General features: G+C 35.0%; 1 protein-coding gene across 1 annotated transcript in view; it reads right to left on the bottom strand.

The window, feature by feature from the left end:
• LOC146158008 (uncharacterized) overlaps positions 1–18,251 on the bottom strand; it is a 111,150-nt gene that overhangs the window by 68,603 nt on the left and 24,296 nt on the right. The window contains exons 24-49 of the mRNA XM_083383636.1: positions 17,322–17,548; positions 16,320–16,436; positions 15,687–15,872; positions 15,095–15,217; positions 14,451–14,633; positions 13,706–13,828; positions 13,097–13,279; positions 12,433–12,555; positions 11,778–11,960; positions 11,101–11,223; positions 10,401–10,583; positions 9,660–9,782; positions 8,810–8,989; positions 8,285–8,410; positions 7,592–7,774; positions 6,878–7,000; positions 6,308–6,490; positions 5,586–5,705; positions 4,781–4,963; positions 3,659–3,781; positions 3,025–3,207; positions 2,453–2,575; positions 1,876–2,055; positions 1,315–1,440; positions 666–848; positions 131–247 (exon numbers count right to left, since the gene is read on the bottom strand). Coding sequence (XP_083239762.1) covers positions 131–247; positions 666–848; positions 1,315–1,440; positions 1,876–2,055; positions 2,453–2,575; positions 3,025–3,207; positions 3,659–3,781; positions 4,781–4,963; positions 5,586–5,705; positions 6,308–6,490; positions 6,878–7,000; positions 7,592–7,774; positions 8,285–8,410; positions 8,810–8,989; positions 9,660–9,782; positions 10,401–10,583; positions 11,101–11,223; positions 11,778–11,960; positions 12,433–12,555; positions 13,097–13,279; positions 13,706–13,828; positions 14,451–14,633; positions 15,095–15,217; positions 15,687–15,872; positions 16,320–16,436; positions 17,322–17,548 — 4,010 coding nt within the window. The remainder of the gene's footprint in view (positions 1–130; positions 248–665; positions 849–1,314; positions 1,441–1,875; positions 2,056–2,452; positions 2,576–3,024; positions 3,208–3,658; positions 3,782–4,780; positions 4,964–5,585; positions 5,706–6,307; positions 6,491–6,877; positions 7,001–7,591; positions 7,775–8,284; positions 8,411–8,809; positions 8,990–9,659; positions 9,783–10,400; positions 10,584–11,100; positions 11,224–11,777; positions 11,961–12,432; positions 12,556–13,096; positions 13,280–13,705; positions 13,829–14,450; positions 14,634–15,094; positions 15,218–15,686; positions 15,873–16,319; positions 16,437–17,321; positions 17,549–18,251) is intronic.

Below are 18,251 nucleotides of genomic sequence, written 5' to 3'. Positions count from 1 at the left end.
ATTGAATATTTTTAGCAATTGACAGTAAATCTAATTTTGGTCACCAGTAAAATTCGCCAATAGTAAATTTTTATGGGTTTTTATAACACAGTTTTTTCACCAATTAATAGCTACATATAGTTGTACTTACACTGGCAGTTGAAACCATCGCCTGTGTACAGATCGTTACAAGTGCAAGTGTAGCTTCCCTGGATGTTCAAACATTCTGCGTTCTCATCACAAGGATCTTCGTCACATTCATCAATGTCTGGTATCAAAAGTAAATAAGGTTAGTGCTGTGTGAAGCAAATATCAGTTGTATAAAAAGTGGGTACACTATGTACGGATTTGTGATCTAGCTTGATGATGAACAAAGCGACCTTTTTTGGCTTTACGATTGTTTATTATCAATCTACAAAACCGGAACTGTTACATAAAAATGTTCAGTAAAAGTATAGTAAATATAGTCATCGCATTCCTTGATGTCCAATGAGCAAGCAACATCTCAAAATGCAAGTAAAACTCATAAACTTTAGCTATACACCTATTGTAAGGCTGTGCGTTCAACACATAACCCTTGTGAACAAAAAAAAACATTTTCAGGTTCAACGTGATGCAAAGGCTCCAGTATGATCTTTGATATCGTTAATAATACTTCTTTATAATCGACACACATCAATTCTCACCTATGCATCTTGGTTCGGGGTATTTCCATTCGCCATCACTCAAACAAGTTGCAGAGGTGGCACCCTCAAGTGTAAACCCTACATGGCACGAGTACCTTACTACGTCACCAAATACGTAGGGCAGTTCGTCATCAGACGTGACGTCACCGTTCGATGGACGCGAAGGAGTCGCGCAGATATTTTCTGTTAAGAAAATACAATAAATTGTATTAGTGGACTGTTGAAAAGTGTTTAGTGGTCACATTAAGCGCCACTAGTGGATTTTTGAATTTTAAAAACTTTAAATTATATTTCTCCTTAAAAATTTAGTTAACATATGGTAAAACATAAGGTTTAGGGATTATCTCCTCAAATTCGGGAAGTTGCACGAAATTTATCTTAATTTGACAAATATCTTTGCAGAATAAAAATCATATTTTAAAAACTGGAAAGTCCATCACGAAATTGGCATTTTCATTTCATATCAAAACAAGATTTTCGTGTGTGTTAAAAAAAAAATTACAATAATTTTTTTCTACTATGATTCGTAGTCTTTAAAAATGTAAAAAGTTATAGCAAAAATGCACTTATTATCTAGAAAAACTTTTTCACAGCTTATTTTGCCTAAACTTACTTTTTTAAGCAAAGTTTAGTTAGTAATTTCACTCACGTCTACACTGGCGGCCGTTCCCCTCGTATCCAGTCCTACAAGTGCAAGTGTAAGATCCCTCTGTGTTGTCACAATCAGCGTTTGTTGAGCAGGGATTGTTGTCGGGATCGATGCATTCGTCAATATCTAAAAAGCAGAATGTCAGACAGCTGCAAATATTTACCGGGAAAATGTGAACTGTGTTGCTCTTAATAACATGCCAACAAATATTGCTTCGGAAATATTTATTAATTGGAAAAATTCATTAAATGGAAAAATTGGGTTATGAACAAAAAATCTAGAAAATAAATATTTTCAATGGAAAGCTAGGTCGGACCAAAAAAAAATTTCAGAATTTCTTTGCGTCAACTTTTGAAAATGCAGCCAATTTTAGGACAAAAATTGTTTCAAAAGAATCAATTTTATTAATTTGTAAAATATTTACGAAAACCAAAAATGTTGCGATAACAAAGCCAGGATTTTAAGTCAATATATTGGGCTTTCCACTAACAGACACATATCCAAGTCAGTATCAATGGCAATTCTTAATTATATAAGAAGGACTACCGACTAAGTTCTCACCAGTGCAAGTTGGGAAACTTTCTTCCCAAATCCCATCCACCCCGCAAGTAACCAGGGAATTCCCCTCGATGGCGAACCCGTCGTCGCACTCGAAGATCACAGAATCCTTGTAAAAATAAGATTCCCTCGAAAGACTGATGAAGCCGTTGCTAGGGGCAACCGCATCCGGACAAGGGATTCCTGCAAATAAGATGAAATTATGAGTTAAATTTGTTTCTATTAATTTGAAAAAAAAACAATAAAACTAGTAATTTTGGAAAAATAAGTTTGGAAGGGATTTTTAAAGGCACCAGTAGTTATATTTTATTAAGTTTAAGTTCAATTTATTTTAATTTAAAACGAAAGAAAATGAAATTATTAAAAAAGTAAAATCACTAAATTTGCTTTATATTATACAAAGTTATGAAGATGTTGGAGTAAAAAATCGTTTTTTTTTCGTTTTTAAATAAGCGTAATTCAAACATAAAAAAATTTAGAACAAAGAAAAAGAAACAAAAAATAAAAATATCTAAAACCATGAGTTAAAAAGTGGAGAACAAACTATTTAAACGGCTTTTTGTAGGTTTTTATTTCTTACTTTCGCAAGTTTTTCCGTCGCCAGAGTAACCTTTGCGGCAAGTACAAGTGAAACTTCCTTCTGTGTCGTCACAATCGGCCTTTACGTCACAATCGTGAGTTCCGGTGCGGCATTCGTCGATGTCTGCCAGAAAATCGCGTTAAAATTGCAACTTTTCGTCACAAAAACTTGTCGAATGTGGCTTTAACGGCGGATTTTTAGCAAAAATAATTTTTTATTGATAAAAACGACATTGGAAGTTGTTATTCGATGTAGAATGAATATCAAAGCCCGTACAGAAGTATAGGTAACATTTTGAACGTTTCAAATAACTTTTAAAATAATGGCTGGAGGTTGCAGTTAGATCTAGAATGGATATCAAAGCCCATAAAGAAACTAAGGACTTTTTTTAATGCTGAAAAATGAAAAGCATATGTTGAAAATGAAGTTACATTTATTTAAAACGTACAAAATATCAAATATTGTTCTTCATGGGCTTAGATATTTGTACCCCCGTTTGAATAAAAACCCTTCGGAAAAACAAATTAATAATTATAAAAAAAAGGTTTCCAAAACTTAGCGTGCAAACTCACTGGTGCATGTCGGCGGACGGAAGAACCACTGACCCGTGACCTGGCACTCGATAGTTGCCTTGCCAACCAGCTGATAACCTACGTCACAAACGAACGTGGCCTCGGTTCCGGGGCTGTACGGGGATTTCCCGGTGGCGGTGTAGCCCCCGTTTTGAACAGGGGCGAGGTCGGGACAAAGCACCCCTGGAATTTAAAAAACAAAAGTTTAAGGAAATATTTACAAAATAAACAAAAATGCGATTTTTTTAGTTGAAAATAAGTAAATATATGTTGTAATTTTAAAAATATTAAATCATTGAAATAATAATAAAGCACAACGGGTGTATGTGAAATTGTCTTGATATTCCGTAAATACAAATTGCATTATTCACGTCATAATAGTTGAAGGATGTCGTAGAATATTGGAAACAATTAGGATTACTTTTAGAAGTAGGTTACATTGTGTTTCTGAATGTATAGAAACAAAAAAAAATTAAATATGCTTACCTACCTATTCTACGCAGTTTCTTTTTAAAACATGCCTCTTAATAGTTTTCCTAACCCATATAGTCAAATTTTAATTTTTTTTGGTTATTTTAAAGATTGTTTCCAATTTTTATAATGTAGGTGTTGTAGATATGAAATCTCTACTCACGAGAACAGTCGTTTCCTTGTCCTGTGTAGCCCGGTTTGCACATGCACCTGTGAGACCCAGGTGTGTTGAAGCAGTTGGATCCATCAGTGCAAGTGTGGCTTCCAACCAAGCATTCGTCGATGTCTATGTTCAAATAACAACAATATGTGAAAAAAATGAAAATTCATATTTTTTTAATATTTTTTTTTCTAAGTGTGATTGCTGGATTGCTGAAGGTATTATAAGGCGTGTGTGAAAATTTCAGATCTCTAACGTGAATATTAGATGGTATTTGGGGCATTTGAAATCGAAAGGCCATATGTCGAATTTGAGCAGTTATGAAATTTTTGATCGCATATTAAAGCAAGGCCCGATTGATATTGACTACAAGCTATGGCTCATTTTGAAGAGTATGTCTTGTAGTTTATTTCGTGAAAAAATTAGCGAGAAAGTTTGAAAATTAGGTGTTAATATAGCTGAATATTAATATTCATAAAGATGAATATTAATATTTTTTCTCTAAAAGTGTGATTGCTGTCACAACTTTTGGAGATATTGCCCAAAACCAATCCAGCGCGCCAACTTCGCCCAGGTCAATATATGTGTGCCCGTACAGTGAAAAACAATCAAGTTTTCTTAAATGGAATTTGTTAAAATTTGAAGCTGCAAGTTTGGTCTGCAAGTTCTTATGATCTAATTGTTGTTTTATTGTAAATGAGTTGCATCAATAGAAAAGTTGACCATATTTATTTCAAAAAAATGTAAAATATATTTTGTAAAAAATTAAAAAAACGTGAAATATAAGTTACGCTTAACCTTTGCAAGTTCATGTTTAATAAAAATGTGCTGTACTGCTTAAAACGAAAGGTCTGACACAATTTTAGTTAATTGCCCCCAAACACAAACTGCCGCAAAAAGCTTAAAGCATACCACAAAACCTTTAAAAAGTCCACTTTCAACCTTAAAGTTACATAAAACTATATAGGTAACACCTTTTTTACCAGAAAGGATCACAAAGCAGTTTTGGGCCTACCATTGCAATAAGGTTCGAGGTTTAAAACAGAAAAAACACTTAAGACATACCACGAAAACTCTTAAAGGCCACTTCCAACATTATGTTACACTAAAAGGTTCTGTATCTACCATTGCAAGAAGGTTCTAGGTTTGTCCAGCTTCCATCATCTTCACAAGTTGACATCTCATCTCCAACCAACTCGTACCCTGGGTCGCATCTGTGCACCACACTTGTGCCAGCGTAGTACTTGGGAAGGTTGTTGGGGGTGAATGAACCAAAGGGGTCAGCGATCGGGCGGCGACAAAACACCTCTGTGACGTAAACAATGGTCAATTGTTAATGGATTGAGTTTACATTAAAGAGGAGATTATTAGAAACAAACGATTGGAAACAAAGCGAAAGTTTAAGTTTTTTCATGTTAACCATTTGGAATTTAAAACCAGGGTTAATGGTTGATCAAAGGAACAAGGGTTTTTTCACCAACAAAGTATGGGTTTTCGAATATTTAAATTCTTCTAGAAGTTTTATTCCTGTATTTTGGTCAACAATTTTTTGTTATATATAGTAGATGTCTGTCCGTTGTCATAATTCGCTTATTTACATAAATTTTAAAATTAAAATGCAAGGATTGAAACAGGAGAAGCCATAAATACCTAATCAATCAAAAGCAATTCTATTTTTATATTCAAAAATTACTCTAATTCAGTGTCAATCATTACATTGCGTCCTTTGGTGACAAAAAGTTTGAACCCTGTACCAAGAGTTTCTATATTTATTTTAACATTTACTCAAACTGAGTCTAAACCTATGCTTGAACAGACAATTTTTAGATTGCAAAAATAAGCTTCACGACGCCTAAGTGTTCGCCTAAGTTTCACACAGTTTTGTCAATATCTTTATACTTAGTACTTATCGACTTGAGTGTTCACTTACTTGAGCATACGACTCCAGTTCCTGTGTATCCCTCATTGCACTGACACGAATAAGCGCCATCAGTGTTGGTGCAAGTTGCGTGTTGATCACAAGGCTCCATGGTTGAGCATTCGTCAATGTCTGCAAAAAACAGAGTTTAAAGATTCGTCTTTTAAATATTATACAGATTGATATTATTATCGAAATTATATAAACGCAATTTAAGAAAGATCCGACCCCGCCCCGAGTTAAAAAATCATTAAATTAAACAATTTTGGGGAACACAATGCAAATTGCCATAAGAGACCATCTCCAACTAAACTTTAATAAAACGACAACTTTCTAAAGCTTACCACAGTTTAGTTGAATAAATTATTCGATTTAAGATGAAAATATTCAAGTTGATGAAGTTCGAAACAATATTAAACAAAATTGTGTATAAAGTTCGGCACCACAAAAATGTTTGGCCTTCAGTCATAAAGACCGAAAAAGGAACAACGTCTTCAACATCAGAATAAAAAACAGTTAGGAATAAATTCAAAATAATAGCAGATCTCTTTAAAGTTAAAAGCCCTTCTCTAAATATACATTTTCCAACTGACATAGAGGTTTTTCAATTAAAATTGAAAACAAACTGTATTTTTTGGTAATCAAACAGGCGAAAGTGTTGGCTCTTGAAGTGAGCGCATGTTTGAAACGAAAATAAAAAAGCCGCAAAACCGAAAATCCAAATCAGCTCTCACCTTTGCAGTTCGGTTCCCGGCTCGACCATCTTCCTGTTTTAAGGCATGTAAGTTTATCTGGTCCCGAGATCTGGTATCCGGTCAAGCAGCTGTATCGTACAATGTCGTCGAACAACCACACTCGGTCAGTAGCAGGCCTTCTGACCGAGTTGCTCACCACCTTCAAAGCAGGGCACTCGATTCCTGTGAAGTAAAAGGGTCAGTTGAAGCGAACATAGCTGTGACACTAACTTGATATTAAATTATATTAACTGGGGACAAACAAAAGATAATTATAAAAATCTGTCAAGGGACAAGCCTTTAGAGAAGGAAACTCGATTACAGTAAAGTGAGTAACTAACTAAACTTAACAAACTGAACTAAACTCAACAAAGTAGATTTTGCACTTTTTTAATTTTTATCGTAAGATTTTGTATTTTATGTATAACATGTAGTTTGCACTTTCTTTTTCCTTTTTTTTATATATACTTTTACACATTTTTTAGCAAACTTTTTTTTAACAAACTAACTTATAACTTAGCATCGTTCCAATATGTCCCACATGTTAATTACATTAAAAAGTCAACCTACTTGAGCAAAGTCTGCCGGATCCGAGGAATCCATCATTGCACTGACACTCGTAACTTCCGTCGTTGTTTATGCACTCGGCGTTCAAATCACAAGCATCGCTTCCCAACGAACATTCATCGATGTCTGGGAAAATACAAACACAACGACTATTATAAACAGAAGTGAGTGTGACAAGTTTGTTTAGAAAGGTCTAAGGTAGTGTTTACATCTTTACAGCTTTCAGTACTGCTAAACTCTTAACCTTTTAGAAGATAACATTACTATTTTGCAAAATTACCACAAACATTATTGCTTTTAATGTTTGTTAAGAGTTTATTTAAAATACAAGCTCAGTCATAAAGTTCTTGCTCAACTAAAACGCTTTAAAATGTGTACTAAACATGCACATTTTTGCAATACACTTCTTTAAAAAAACTAGAAAATGACAAAGAACGTTTTAGTTTAATACAAAAGACAACAAATGCCTTATGTTGATAAGTAAACCAACAATAAATAAAGACAAATCCTAAAATGAAATCAGAATAACCTTTTTTACTTATTTTTTTTAATTTTGCTATTCAAAATTGAACTAAGCTTGGGACTTTTGCCGTAATTGTTTAGCTGAATACTAAGTCAAGACTTAAGTCAACTGGATCATGTTGAAAAATTGTTCTAACAAAAGAAATATAATACCGCAAGAAATAGCAACAATATTATTATAAAAAAACCACCGACCTTGACAAGTTGGTGGATCTTGTGACCAGACACCACCAGATTGGCAAGTCACCAGATCGGCACCAGATCGCGTGAAGCCATTGTTGCAACCATATGTGACGTCATCACCAACCACCCACGTCTCCTGGTTCGGGGGGGTAAAGTAGCCGTTCAGGGGGGGTATTGGGTTGGAACACTCAATCTCTGCGAAAATATCAAGCGAATGAATTTTTTGCTCTTTCCACTTTTATTTTCCAAACTGACAAAAACGTTGAAAACAAAACATTGATACAATGCTTGGAATTTTAAACGAATATGGATGTGGTGGTATTTTTCCGGTATGAAAAGTTACAGTTTGTCTCTAAGATTGGGACCAAGTTGGTTCAGGATTGTAAATGGGTCTTACGGCATATTGCCAAAACTGAAATAAAATTGGTTTAATCCTGGGAGTCGATATGACTAAGTTGGACTCTGTTGCAATACGTTTTAGAAAAGACAGATCGAACTACAATACTCCTAATAAAATCGATTTCTTTAGCTTTACAAATTCATTTATTAAAGTTATTTTTCTAAATTGCGTAGTTCCATGATTTTAGGGACATAATATATTTCTGCGTTTGAAAACACAACATAGAACACAAATGTTATCACAACGACTACTAAATCAAACAAGCATCTATTAGGATATAGATTGTAGGTGTTACAACAACTTACCTTCACAGTCGAACCCATCCCCGCTGTAGTTCTCGTTACAAGCGCACTCAAACCCACCCACAGTGTTGGTGCAAGTTGCGAACTTTGAACAAGGTGTCTGGGTCGGGTTTGCACACTCCAAGATGTCTGCAATAAAAAGTGAAATGGTATTTTACTGAAATTAGTCGACTATTAATCAAACCACAATTCAGAAATTGTGATTTTATTCTAAAGTTTCTATGTCACATACATCGTCTTTATGAAAGTTATTTTTGTTTATGACCTAAAAAAATGCAAAAATACTAACCCGTCTCAACATTTCTTCTTAAAAAAAAAATGCTATTAAAAATGTGACTAATCCAGTTTCTAATTTTTTTTACTTTGCGGGTGAAATTAAAATGAAAAAACAGAAATTAATTTTCAAGTTGAGAGGTGAAAAAAATGGCGCCGGACTAACCTAAATTTGCTGCGAAATGGTTATACCACTGATATTTCCCTAATTAAATAAAACAACAAGATCAAGACAAAAACAAGGAAGTGTTTTACCTTGGCAGGTAAATTCGGTGTCAGTCCATGACCCATCTGACTGACAGGTTGTGGTTCCTGGTCCGTTGAGGGCGTAACCCTCAACACAACTCACGTCAAGTAAGGTCGAGATCGGGTACGAGTCTTTCACCGATGATAAAACGACCAGGTCTGACACGACCAGTGGTGGACAAGTCAACTCTGTAAAGGGGTGGTCAATTTGAAATTATAACTGTGTCAGGCAACCTTTAGTTCTAGCACGAAGCTTTTAACTGACAACAAACCGACTATGCATGACACGATTAACAATGGACAATTCAATTATCAAAAGTGGTTGTCAATTTAAATGCATAAGCGGTGTCAGAAAATTTGTAACTGACGACAAGATGATGTTGTGTGAAAAGAATAGAGATGGTCAAGTAAATTTTGGAGGTCATCTTAGCATAATAGTTATGTCAGTCAGAAACTTTGAAAAAATCTTGCTTTTTTCTGACATTTGTACACGTCTAGCGTTTGTGTTGGTGGAATATCAAAGCTAGTTTAAAATTAAACTTAGCTTATGTCGCTTTTTGAGCATTTTTAGTGCGTTGTTTTTACTAATTATTGAAAAAATTTTTGGTTGTCACTTATTTTCATTTGAAAAAAAGCATTACATTGGAGGTAAAACTCTTTCTGAATGGCTGCAAATACAGAAAAGCAAAAACGAAATTTTATTTGTTCATGTTTTTCCTATGATGCTAAGCGTGTAATATAGAAAAATATTTAACATAATTACTGAATATTTCAGTGTTTATATTTTAAAGAATATTAACCGTACGGCTATACAGCTGATACTTATCACAACAACTTGTACAGTGAATAAACAGCCTACCTTCGCAGCTATGTCCATCGCCGGTGTATCCATTCAAGCAAGAGCAAATGTAACTTCCAATTGTGTTCTCACAGTTGGCGCTCGCGTCGCACGAATTCAACACAGGAATGCACTCGTCGATATCTGGATTGCGTAATATATCATTAAGTTACGCAATGTGTCAACACGTTGCGAAAAGCATGAGCATGTTATGCAATATATTAACGACTTGCTGCATAATTTAAGTTGAGCAATACGTGCGGTATTTATAAAAAGTTGCATAATTTATGGAAATGTTTCGGAATAAATGAACAAGTTTCTTAAACTACACAAAACAACAATACTCCATGCCAATGTTGTTTCATTTTTGTAAACCGGCAGTTTTAACAATTTTTGTTAACCTTTTCAAATTTTGTTTTGAAGTTTTAAACCAGCATTTGACATTTTTATATCTCTATCTGTTTTTAAACAAGAATTTTTAAATTTTTATATTTTAGTTTATTTTTTAGCTTTTATTTAAACTATTGGCTATTACACAGACGTTACACAGATTTAGAAATTGTAAATCAATGTAAATACAATATTTTCAAACAAATATATTTTTAATTTTTAGATTTTTTTTTAATATTTTTAACCAGCAATTCACATTAATACATTTTTATTGCTTTTAAAATCCACATTTTAACAATTTTATTTACTATTAGGTTTTCTTAAACCAACACAAAAAGTTACACAGAATTAAACAGTTAAAGTTCAACTCACCAATGCAAGCTGGTGGGCGCTCCGACCAGCCTCCGTCGTTTTCGCACTCTATGAGGTCGGTCCCAGTCAGTTCGTAACCAACTTTGCACGAGTAGCTGATGCTGTCACCGGGAAAGTACTTCTCCTTCGCCTCTTCACTAATCACGGCGTTCGGGTCCGCTCCCGGAAACTCGCAGTTGATCGCTGAAAGTTGAAATAAAATTGGCTTAGGTTTGTAAATCCATTATGGTCAGTTGGTATTTTGTTGAAATCAAAGAGACTGCTATAATGCTCAGCGAAACTCGCAGCTAATTGCTAAATTGAAAAAAAGTTGTTTCAAGCTTCTGGATGGATCTTAACAGACTGATATGGATGAGTTGATATTACAAAGTAATCTGTACTTGGAAATTTAAATAGGAAATAATGGCACCGAAAGTAAGTTTGAAAGTTTCACTTTAAATTAAATGTATTATACATTTTTCTCTATTTTAATATTATCGCCTTTGAGGTAAACTTGAAAGTCTTGGAAAAATAAATCTAGCAAAATAAAACAATAGTAAAGGCAATAATGTTATCTTGTTGTCTTATCTTATTAGTAAAAAACGATTAATATTGTATTTCAGAACTAATAATTCCGACTAAAACTAATTCTTAGAAAACCTAAAAGCAAGAGCACAAAATATTCCAGTGCAACATGTACCAGTAGATATAAGTGGCTTACCCGAGCAGAAAGTTCCATCTCCTTGGTATCCAGGCTTGCATTTGCACTGATACTGACCCTGTGTGTTGCGGCAGTTGGCGTCGGCATGGCAAGGGTTGGTAGCATTGTCACATTCATCAATATCTGCGAAAAACACGTTTCAGGGTCAGAGGATGAAGTCAATGCGGTTATTCGCGTTTAAAACTATAGTTTTTTTTTCAATATCTTGTTTTTCAATTATTTTATTAGTTTTTCCTAATCCGCAAGTATTTTTCCCAACAACAAGTGGGTTTTGGAAATTTAAACATTCAGTAGTAAAAAAAATATTTTTTGTAATCCATTGTTTTTTTTTAGGTAAATTGCCTAAACTGTACGACTGTAGCCCCGAATTGAACGTTGACACCTTTTCAACACCGTTGTACCTGTTCAACACCTAAAGGTGCTAAATAATGCTCCGACTATGGAAACTAAGACTGATAACAATTGCGACCAACCTTTTATAAGTGATACTTTGATTTATTTCTGAGTCACATTGACTGAAGATGATACAAGCTCGTATCGAAACGTCTAATCAAGATGCTGTCGATCTACTCGACCTTTTTAGCTTTGTTATTCATTATCAAGCTATATTACAGATCCGTGCGTAGTGTACTTGAGTAAATTGCCTAAATTTATTTGATTTATGTTGTGTAACAAACCTGTACAAGTCGGGCTTTGCGCGGTCCAGCTTCCAGACATCAAACACTTTATCTTCTGCACTCCTTCTAATCGATACCCTTTCTTGCATGAGAAGGTGAGTTCTAGCCCGGATCCGAACACCGACACTGAACCGGGGGTCATACTACCGTGGGTGGGGGCGCTTCGGGGGGGACATGTCTCCCCTAAAAGTAATGCAAAAGGGTATTTATTTCCTAAATTTGATGACAAAAATTAAACATTGCACTACAGAAAAGTTATTGTCAATTACAACATAGACGATTTCTGAACCGAGAAGCAAATTACTTTTGGAATACGATTATCATTTGTTATTAATTGTGTAGAAATGTCAGAAAAAAATAAGAATAGTAGAAAAATAAAAATATTTAGGACTGCTGTAAATTACAAATAAAATAACAATAAAAACAAAAGAAATACCAGACACAAAGTTAGTTTGATTGTAGTAACTTAATAAAGTCGGAATCGTTAAACTGGCGTTGGAAATGAAAAATGTTGGTAGAAAAAAAAACTAAAATTTCGTATATTTAAAACACCACTTGCAAAAACAATCTTTTCAATGGTACAAAACAAAATTAGGTTTAACGAAGCCACGAAGCTATATAAACATTTTCTGACAAATATTCGCGTAAGACTTACGGACGCAAGATGAACCCTGACTTCTGTATCCCGCTTTACAATGGCAAGAATAAAACCCGATGGTGTTCCTGCAATCCGCGTTGATATCGCAATCGTGGCTTCCTTCTGTGCATTCGTTGATATCTGGACAATCAAGCATTACGTGTTGTTAACGATAAGTAACATGCTCATAGCTTAAACCAGTAACTGCAGCTTTATCCAAATAAACATGGCAATAAGTTAAGTATACATTTTACGCTTTTGTCATTTTTATATTGCATCAATATTCCGATTTGTTGTGTGTTTGTTGGCACGTATAATTACATTGGTGTTTATAACAGGAATTATATAATACAAAAATTCCCATATTACGGAACATATAAGCTTTCTTCGCTAAAAATATACATTTTTTAACACAGTATCTTTAGTATGATTGAACATTTGTCGTAATGATCCTTTGTTAATTAACTAGGCCTAATTTTACAAATATGCAGGCTGACACCATTATCATTTATATTACATAATGTTTCTTTGATTTCAAACAATTATTATTGCATCAATATTTGTTAATACTAGTCACCTCATCCGGAACTTGCCAAACCTGTTAAAAGTGACTAATGGAAGTGGTTTTCGTCATAATTACACTGTTAAAATAACACAACTTTTAAATAAAACCTTCTTCTACCTTTGCAAGTTGGTGCCAAGTGGTCCCACTTTCCGCTAGCGCCGCACGTGGCCGTCGTGACGTCACTGGTGAAGTAACCGGTGTTGCAAGAGTAGGTGATGACGTCACCCTGCTCGAACTCTGTCTTGCCACCAAGGTCGACGCGACCTTGACGGGGAGCACGTGGAGTGGGGCACTTGATGCCTGCGAGAAAAATAAAGAGTTTTGAAAAACATTTTGGTTTTTCTTTTTTTAGCTAAAAAATAGTTTGAAAATTTTATTAAGATTGACGGTAAAGTTGTTTTCACTAGTTATTTTAGTTTTTTCAAAAAAAATTTTTAATAACTATTTAAAATAGAGATCTTAATTAAACTGTGTTACATACTATTGACTTCTACTTTTATTGAACAATATTAATCATTTTTTTAAATTTATATTATGATTATATTTGTTCACTGGTTGGTAGCATTTTGTGAAGAGTTTTAAAGGGTAACCTACAAAAGAAGTGATGCAACTGAAAAAACATTTACTTATCTATATTATCTTGTGCTACTTTCGGTCTTTAAGATGTAAAAAACAGGCAAGTGACACCGACCGACTGATATGCAGCATATTCTACAACACGTTTACCTGTGCAAGATTCGCCGTTCCCGTGGTATCCAGTGGTACAAGTACATCTGAAGCTGCCCACAGTATTTGAGCAAGTTGCTCGTTCATTACAAGTGTCAGTTCGTGTCTGGCACTCGTCGATATCTGGAAATGTATGGGTTCAAATAAAGGTTGTCGAGCTTGTAGGTTTAAATTACATCCCCAACCGAAGGGCAAAGTTGGTAAAAACACAATAGAAATGCAAGTTTCATTTAATTAAAATAATGTATTTACTTCAAATCTAAGCCGCTCTACTATTCAAAGTAAGATCTAAATTTCAATAACGTTAGACCAGGGTTTCTTAAACGTCCTTATCGTGGACCACTAAAAAGGGTTCGCTTGACGGATTTTTAAAACTGGGGTCATAATTTTGACGATGAAACTAGTAGAGATTAAAAACAATGAGTTTTTGGTCAAAAAATGTGAAACCTTAATAGAGTGTAATTGCTTTTCAAGGACAAGGCGACAAAGCGTAGTTTCCAATAAACTATTTTTCTCTTGGAAAACCATTTTCTTTTCTTATTGATCAACTAATATTTATATTAGGCCTTCATGGATACCCCCTAAGGCCTAAAACTAGTCCACAAACAATAGCCAAGCAGTTCATGGAGCCCAGTTTAGGAAACTTTGCGTTGACTAAAGTAAGCATAGAATGTTTGGTAAACGGCGCTTAAAAATTTTAAAGAGTTTTTCTAAATTCAAAGCTTATTGTCAGTTTAATTCTCACCTCTGCACGTAGGTGGCCTTGCAGACCAGCGTCCAGTATTTTCGCAAGTCAGTCGTTCCTCACCGAACAGTTGGTATCCGGTGTCGCATTTAAACACAACCACTGTAGAAGCGGGGTGGCGACCACTCTTGGAAGGAGTTCGACTTCCGTATCTTGGTGTGGGAAGTGGTGAACAACTGACACCTGCAGATTTAAGGGAAAAAATAAAGTAGAACCACAAAGGTTTGAAAAGGCATGGAGCAGCTTTATTACAAGCACCGAATACTGCTGTTTCGCTAAAACTAACATAATCAGTTCTGCTAATCTAATCAATTAGAAGTCAATAAAAATATTATTATTGTACACTGCGAAATAAAACTCCAAGTCCAAGTCAAGGAGTTTTACCCAAAACACTTAAGTCAGCTTGTTTAAATACAATAACGTAAGTAAACTTAACTCAAGTCATTGACTCAAGCCACCACAGCATTTAAGTCAGGTCATTTGACAACAATAACGTAAGTGAACTTTAGTCCGAGTCATTGACTTAAGTTTTCCCAACACTAGTCAGAATACACGGGGTTTAATTTTGCTAGAACTCGGATTTACTTAGCTGGAAAATGCCAAGACCTTTAACCTTACAACATAAACCACGTGGTTTAACTTACCGGTGCATAGTTTTCCGTTGCCACGGTAACCATCGTTGCACGTGCATGTGAAGCTTCCATCACTGTTCGAACACGTGGCGTCCGCGTGGCAAGGGGATCGGCTACGATCACATTCATTGATGTCTGAATAACAAGATTACAAAAAATATAATGTTACACGTATATATTTGTTCGTTCAGAAATGCTATCTACTTCTGTATGGGTTTTAAAATAACATTTACTTTTTACTAAAACCTCCAACCATTATGCTCCAAGTATAATGTTACAGTTTTACTAGCAGTCATTGAATAAATATATACATTTTATGGGATTCTACTGGAACTTGTACGGCAACCTACTTTGACAATATAATTTAAACTGAACGATCGAGACTGGATTAATATCTAACTAAAAATGTTTTCAACAACTTACTTGCTGTTATACCGCATAAACCTATGTAGAGTTTGTTTCAAAATTCAGGGAACATTTAGTTAAAAAATTTTGTGCGAAATTTTATAATAAAAAAACTAGTTTGAATCAAATGAAACCGCTATTTTATTGCAATAAAAATTTGAATAAAGTTGGGTGATTTTAAAAAAAATTTGTTTCTTACCTTGGCAAGTTGGTGGTAGCGATGACCACTCACCCCCATCTCTACAAGTGAGGGTTGATTCACCCACAAGCTCGTACCCCGATCTACACCTGAACCTCACAACTCGACCCACCGGCCACGAGGGGAGGGGGGAGGGAAGGTATGAACCGTTGTCAATCGAAGCAAGGGACGGACATTCCGCTTCAGCTGAGATTAAAAGCATATTAATTTGTTTTTAAATGAAGGTGATGTCAGTTATTAATTTGAAAAAAATATTTGGAAGTTAAATTTTTTTTGTAAAATTTTCTATGCCAAAGTATTCGGGATACTAGCGAATTTTTTCGAATTGAAACTTAATTTGATCTGTCAACCTTAAATCTTATTTAGTGAACCATTTATTTCTATCTATATAAATCCCACATGATTTGTTTTAAATAAAGATATTTCTCGATACAGAATACAAAAACCTATTCTTCTTACTGCTTTGCAAAACAAAACAATGAAATCAACCTCATAAGAGGTTCAATCAATGGAATTAAACTAGCACAGCAATAAACATAGCGGTTGGAAATAGGTTAGTCAAAATATAAGTATAGAAAAAAAACTAATAATAATACATATATAAGTTGTAACGTTAGCGACGTGTTATCCCACCTTGACAGCGCTTTCCATCTCCAGTATATCCATCCTTACACTCACAAGTGAAGCTTCCAGGTGTGTTTGTGCACCTGGCGTGTCGGTGGCAAGGACTTTGGCGGCATTCGTCGATATCTGGGAACAAAACCACAAGGTCAGCAAACAACAAGTTTGTTTGCGGGATTTTCTGTCGTACAATTACTTGAATGTAATGTGCATCTGTCGGTGGCGGAACGAAAATTTAAAGTAGACATATGTTTGAATAGAAATACGGCAAATTTGCTCGTCTATCATGTGTTTCTAAAACTTATCAGTACGAACGCTTATTGTCCCCGTTTCCTTTTCATCATATCTGGAAAACAGGTGGCGCTGTTCGACGACAAATTAAGTTTAAAATCATTGAAATGCTTTTCAAAAAATTTAAACGTTTTTAAAAACTTAAAATTGGATTGCTGGACCCATTTTAGAATATTAATGCAAAATTAAACCGAAAATTTCCAATGCAAAACGATATAAAACATTGTCATAACTATGCATATCCGCCTTCGCTATTGACGTACAAGTAGCTGCTACCAATCGTATACCGCTATATTATTTTCTCTCTATTACAGCACAACACGGGAATGCTTTTGAATACATAACAATGACATGCACGCCTTGGCTATTCACATGCAACTGGTTCTTGAACAAGTGTCTATTCACAATTAAAGTATATATAGGGCTGAACCACACCTCTGCAAGAAAATAGCAAACTCTATTTGACTTTCAATGTGTTTTTGGCCGAAGTTTAAACCAAGGTAAGTGAAAAACCTACGAACTATTAATCTTGGCTATCCATAATATTAACAGTTTATCACCTCTGCAAGGATTTCCTCTGTACCCCTCCAAGCACCCGCACTCGTAATGTTCGAGCCCAATGCAAGGGCATTCTTACATACATAACCAATGCATATAGAACTATACTTAGGCCGCTATTCATTTCCTAGTAACTTCTAACAACTAAAGCACAATAATCCTCACCTCTACAAGGAATTCCTCTGTACCCCTCCAGGCATCCGCACACGTAACGTTCGCGTCCAATGCATGAGCACTCCTTGTGTGAGCTCGTGATCACAACTCTTCCTCCTCTGCTAACGTAAGCTCCATCGATCGCACATCCGCACTCAGTCCTCCGGACACACTTCTCTCCATCCTTGATGAATCCAGGATCACACACACAATCCTCCACCAGACCTCGGATCGAACACCTGACGTAAAACACGCGTCATAAGTTGATGACGTCATGAGATTTTGATGAGCCGGAATTGTACAATTGTTTTTCAGGTTGTATTTTTGTAGCATGTTTTGATTAGGGTGCACTATGGACGGTTAACAAATTTACTAAATTTCAAAATCAAAAAGGTCGATAATCATCTTGATTAAGACGTTTCGATACGAGCTTTTATCAAGTAAATCAACCATCACTTAAAGGTGGGACGCAATAGTTAGTATTATAAGAGATGCTTTGATTTACTTTTAAGTGATATTAACTGAAGATGATACAAGTTCGTATTGAAACGTCGTCAAGATGTGTTTATCAAGATGTTTGGATTTGCTATTTAAATCAAGGGCCACACTTGTAAAACACTAGAGTTGATAAACTAGGTTCAAATGGTTGAGTTGTTCAAATGGTTGAGTTGTTGTTATTCAACTTATATACAAACACTATCGGTTATACTAAATAAAACAAAACTAAGCAGATCTTCTACCTTTTAAATTGCAGTAGCAGAATAGTTTAGCAAAGCTCCTAATTCAGGCCAGACACTATTTACAGATGTTAAAAGATATTTATATCTTCCGCAAGCAAAGGCATCGTCACAATATCTTTATTCAAATGATTCATTCACTTTGCTAGAATAGCCTGCCGTGAAAGATCAGGAATTTGGGTCGGCATTTATTTCGCAAGGGTCA

Source organism: Ascidiella aspersa, chromosome 3, assembly GCF_963924565.1.
Source record: "Ascidiella aspersa chromosome 3, kaAscAspe10.2, whole genome shotgun sequence".
Taxonomy (NCBI): domain Eukaryota; kingdom Metazoa; phylum Chordata; class Ascidiacea; order Phlebobranchia; family Ascidiidae; genus Ascidiella; species Ascidiella aspersa.
Note: the sequence above shows the minus strand (reverse complement) of the source record. Positions and strands in the feature narration are given on the sequence as shown.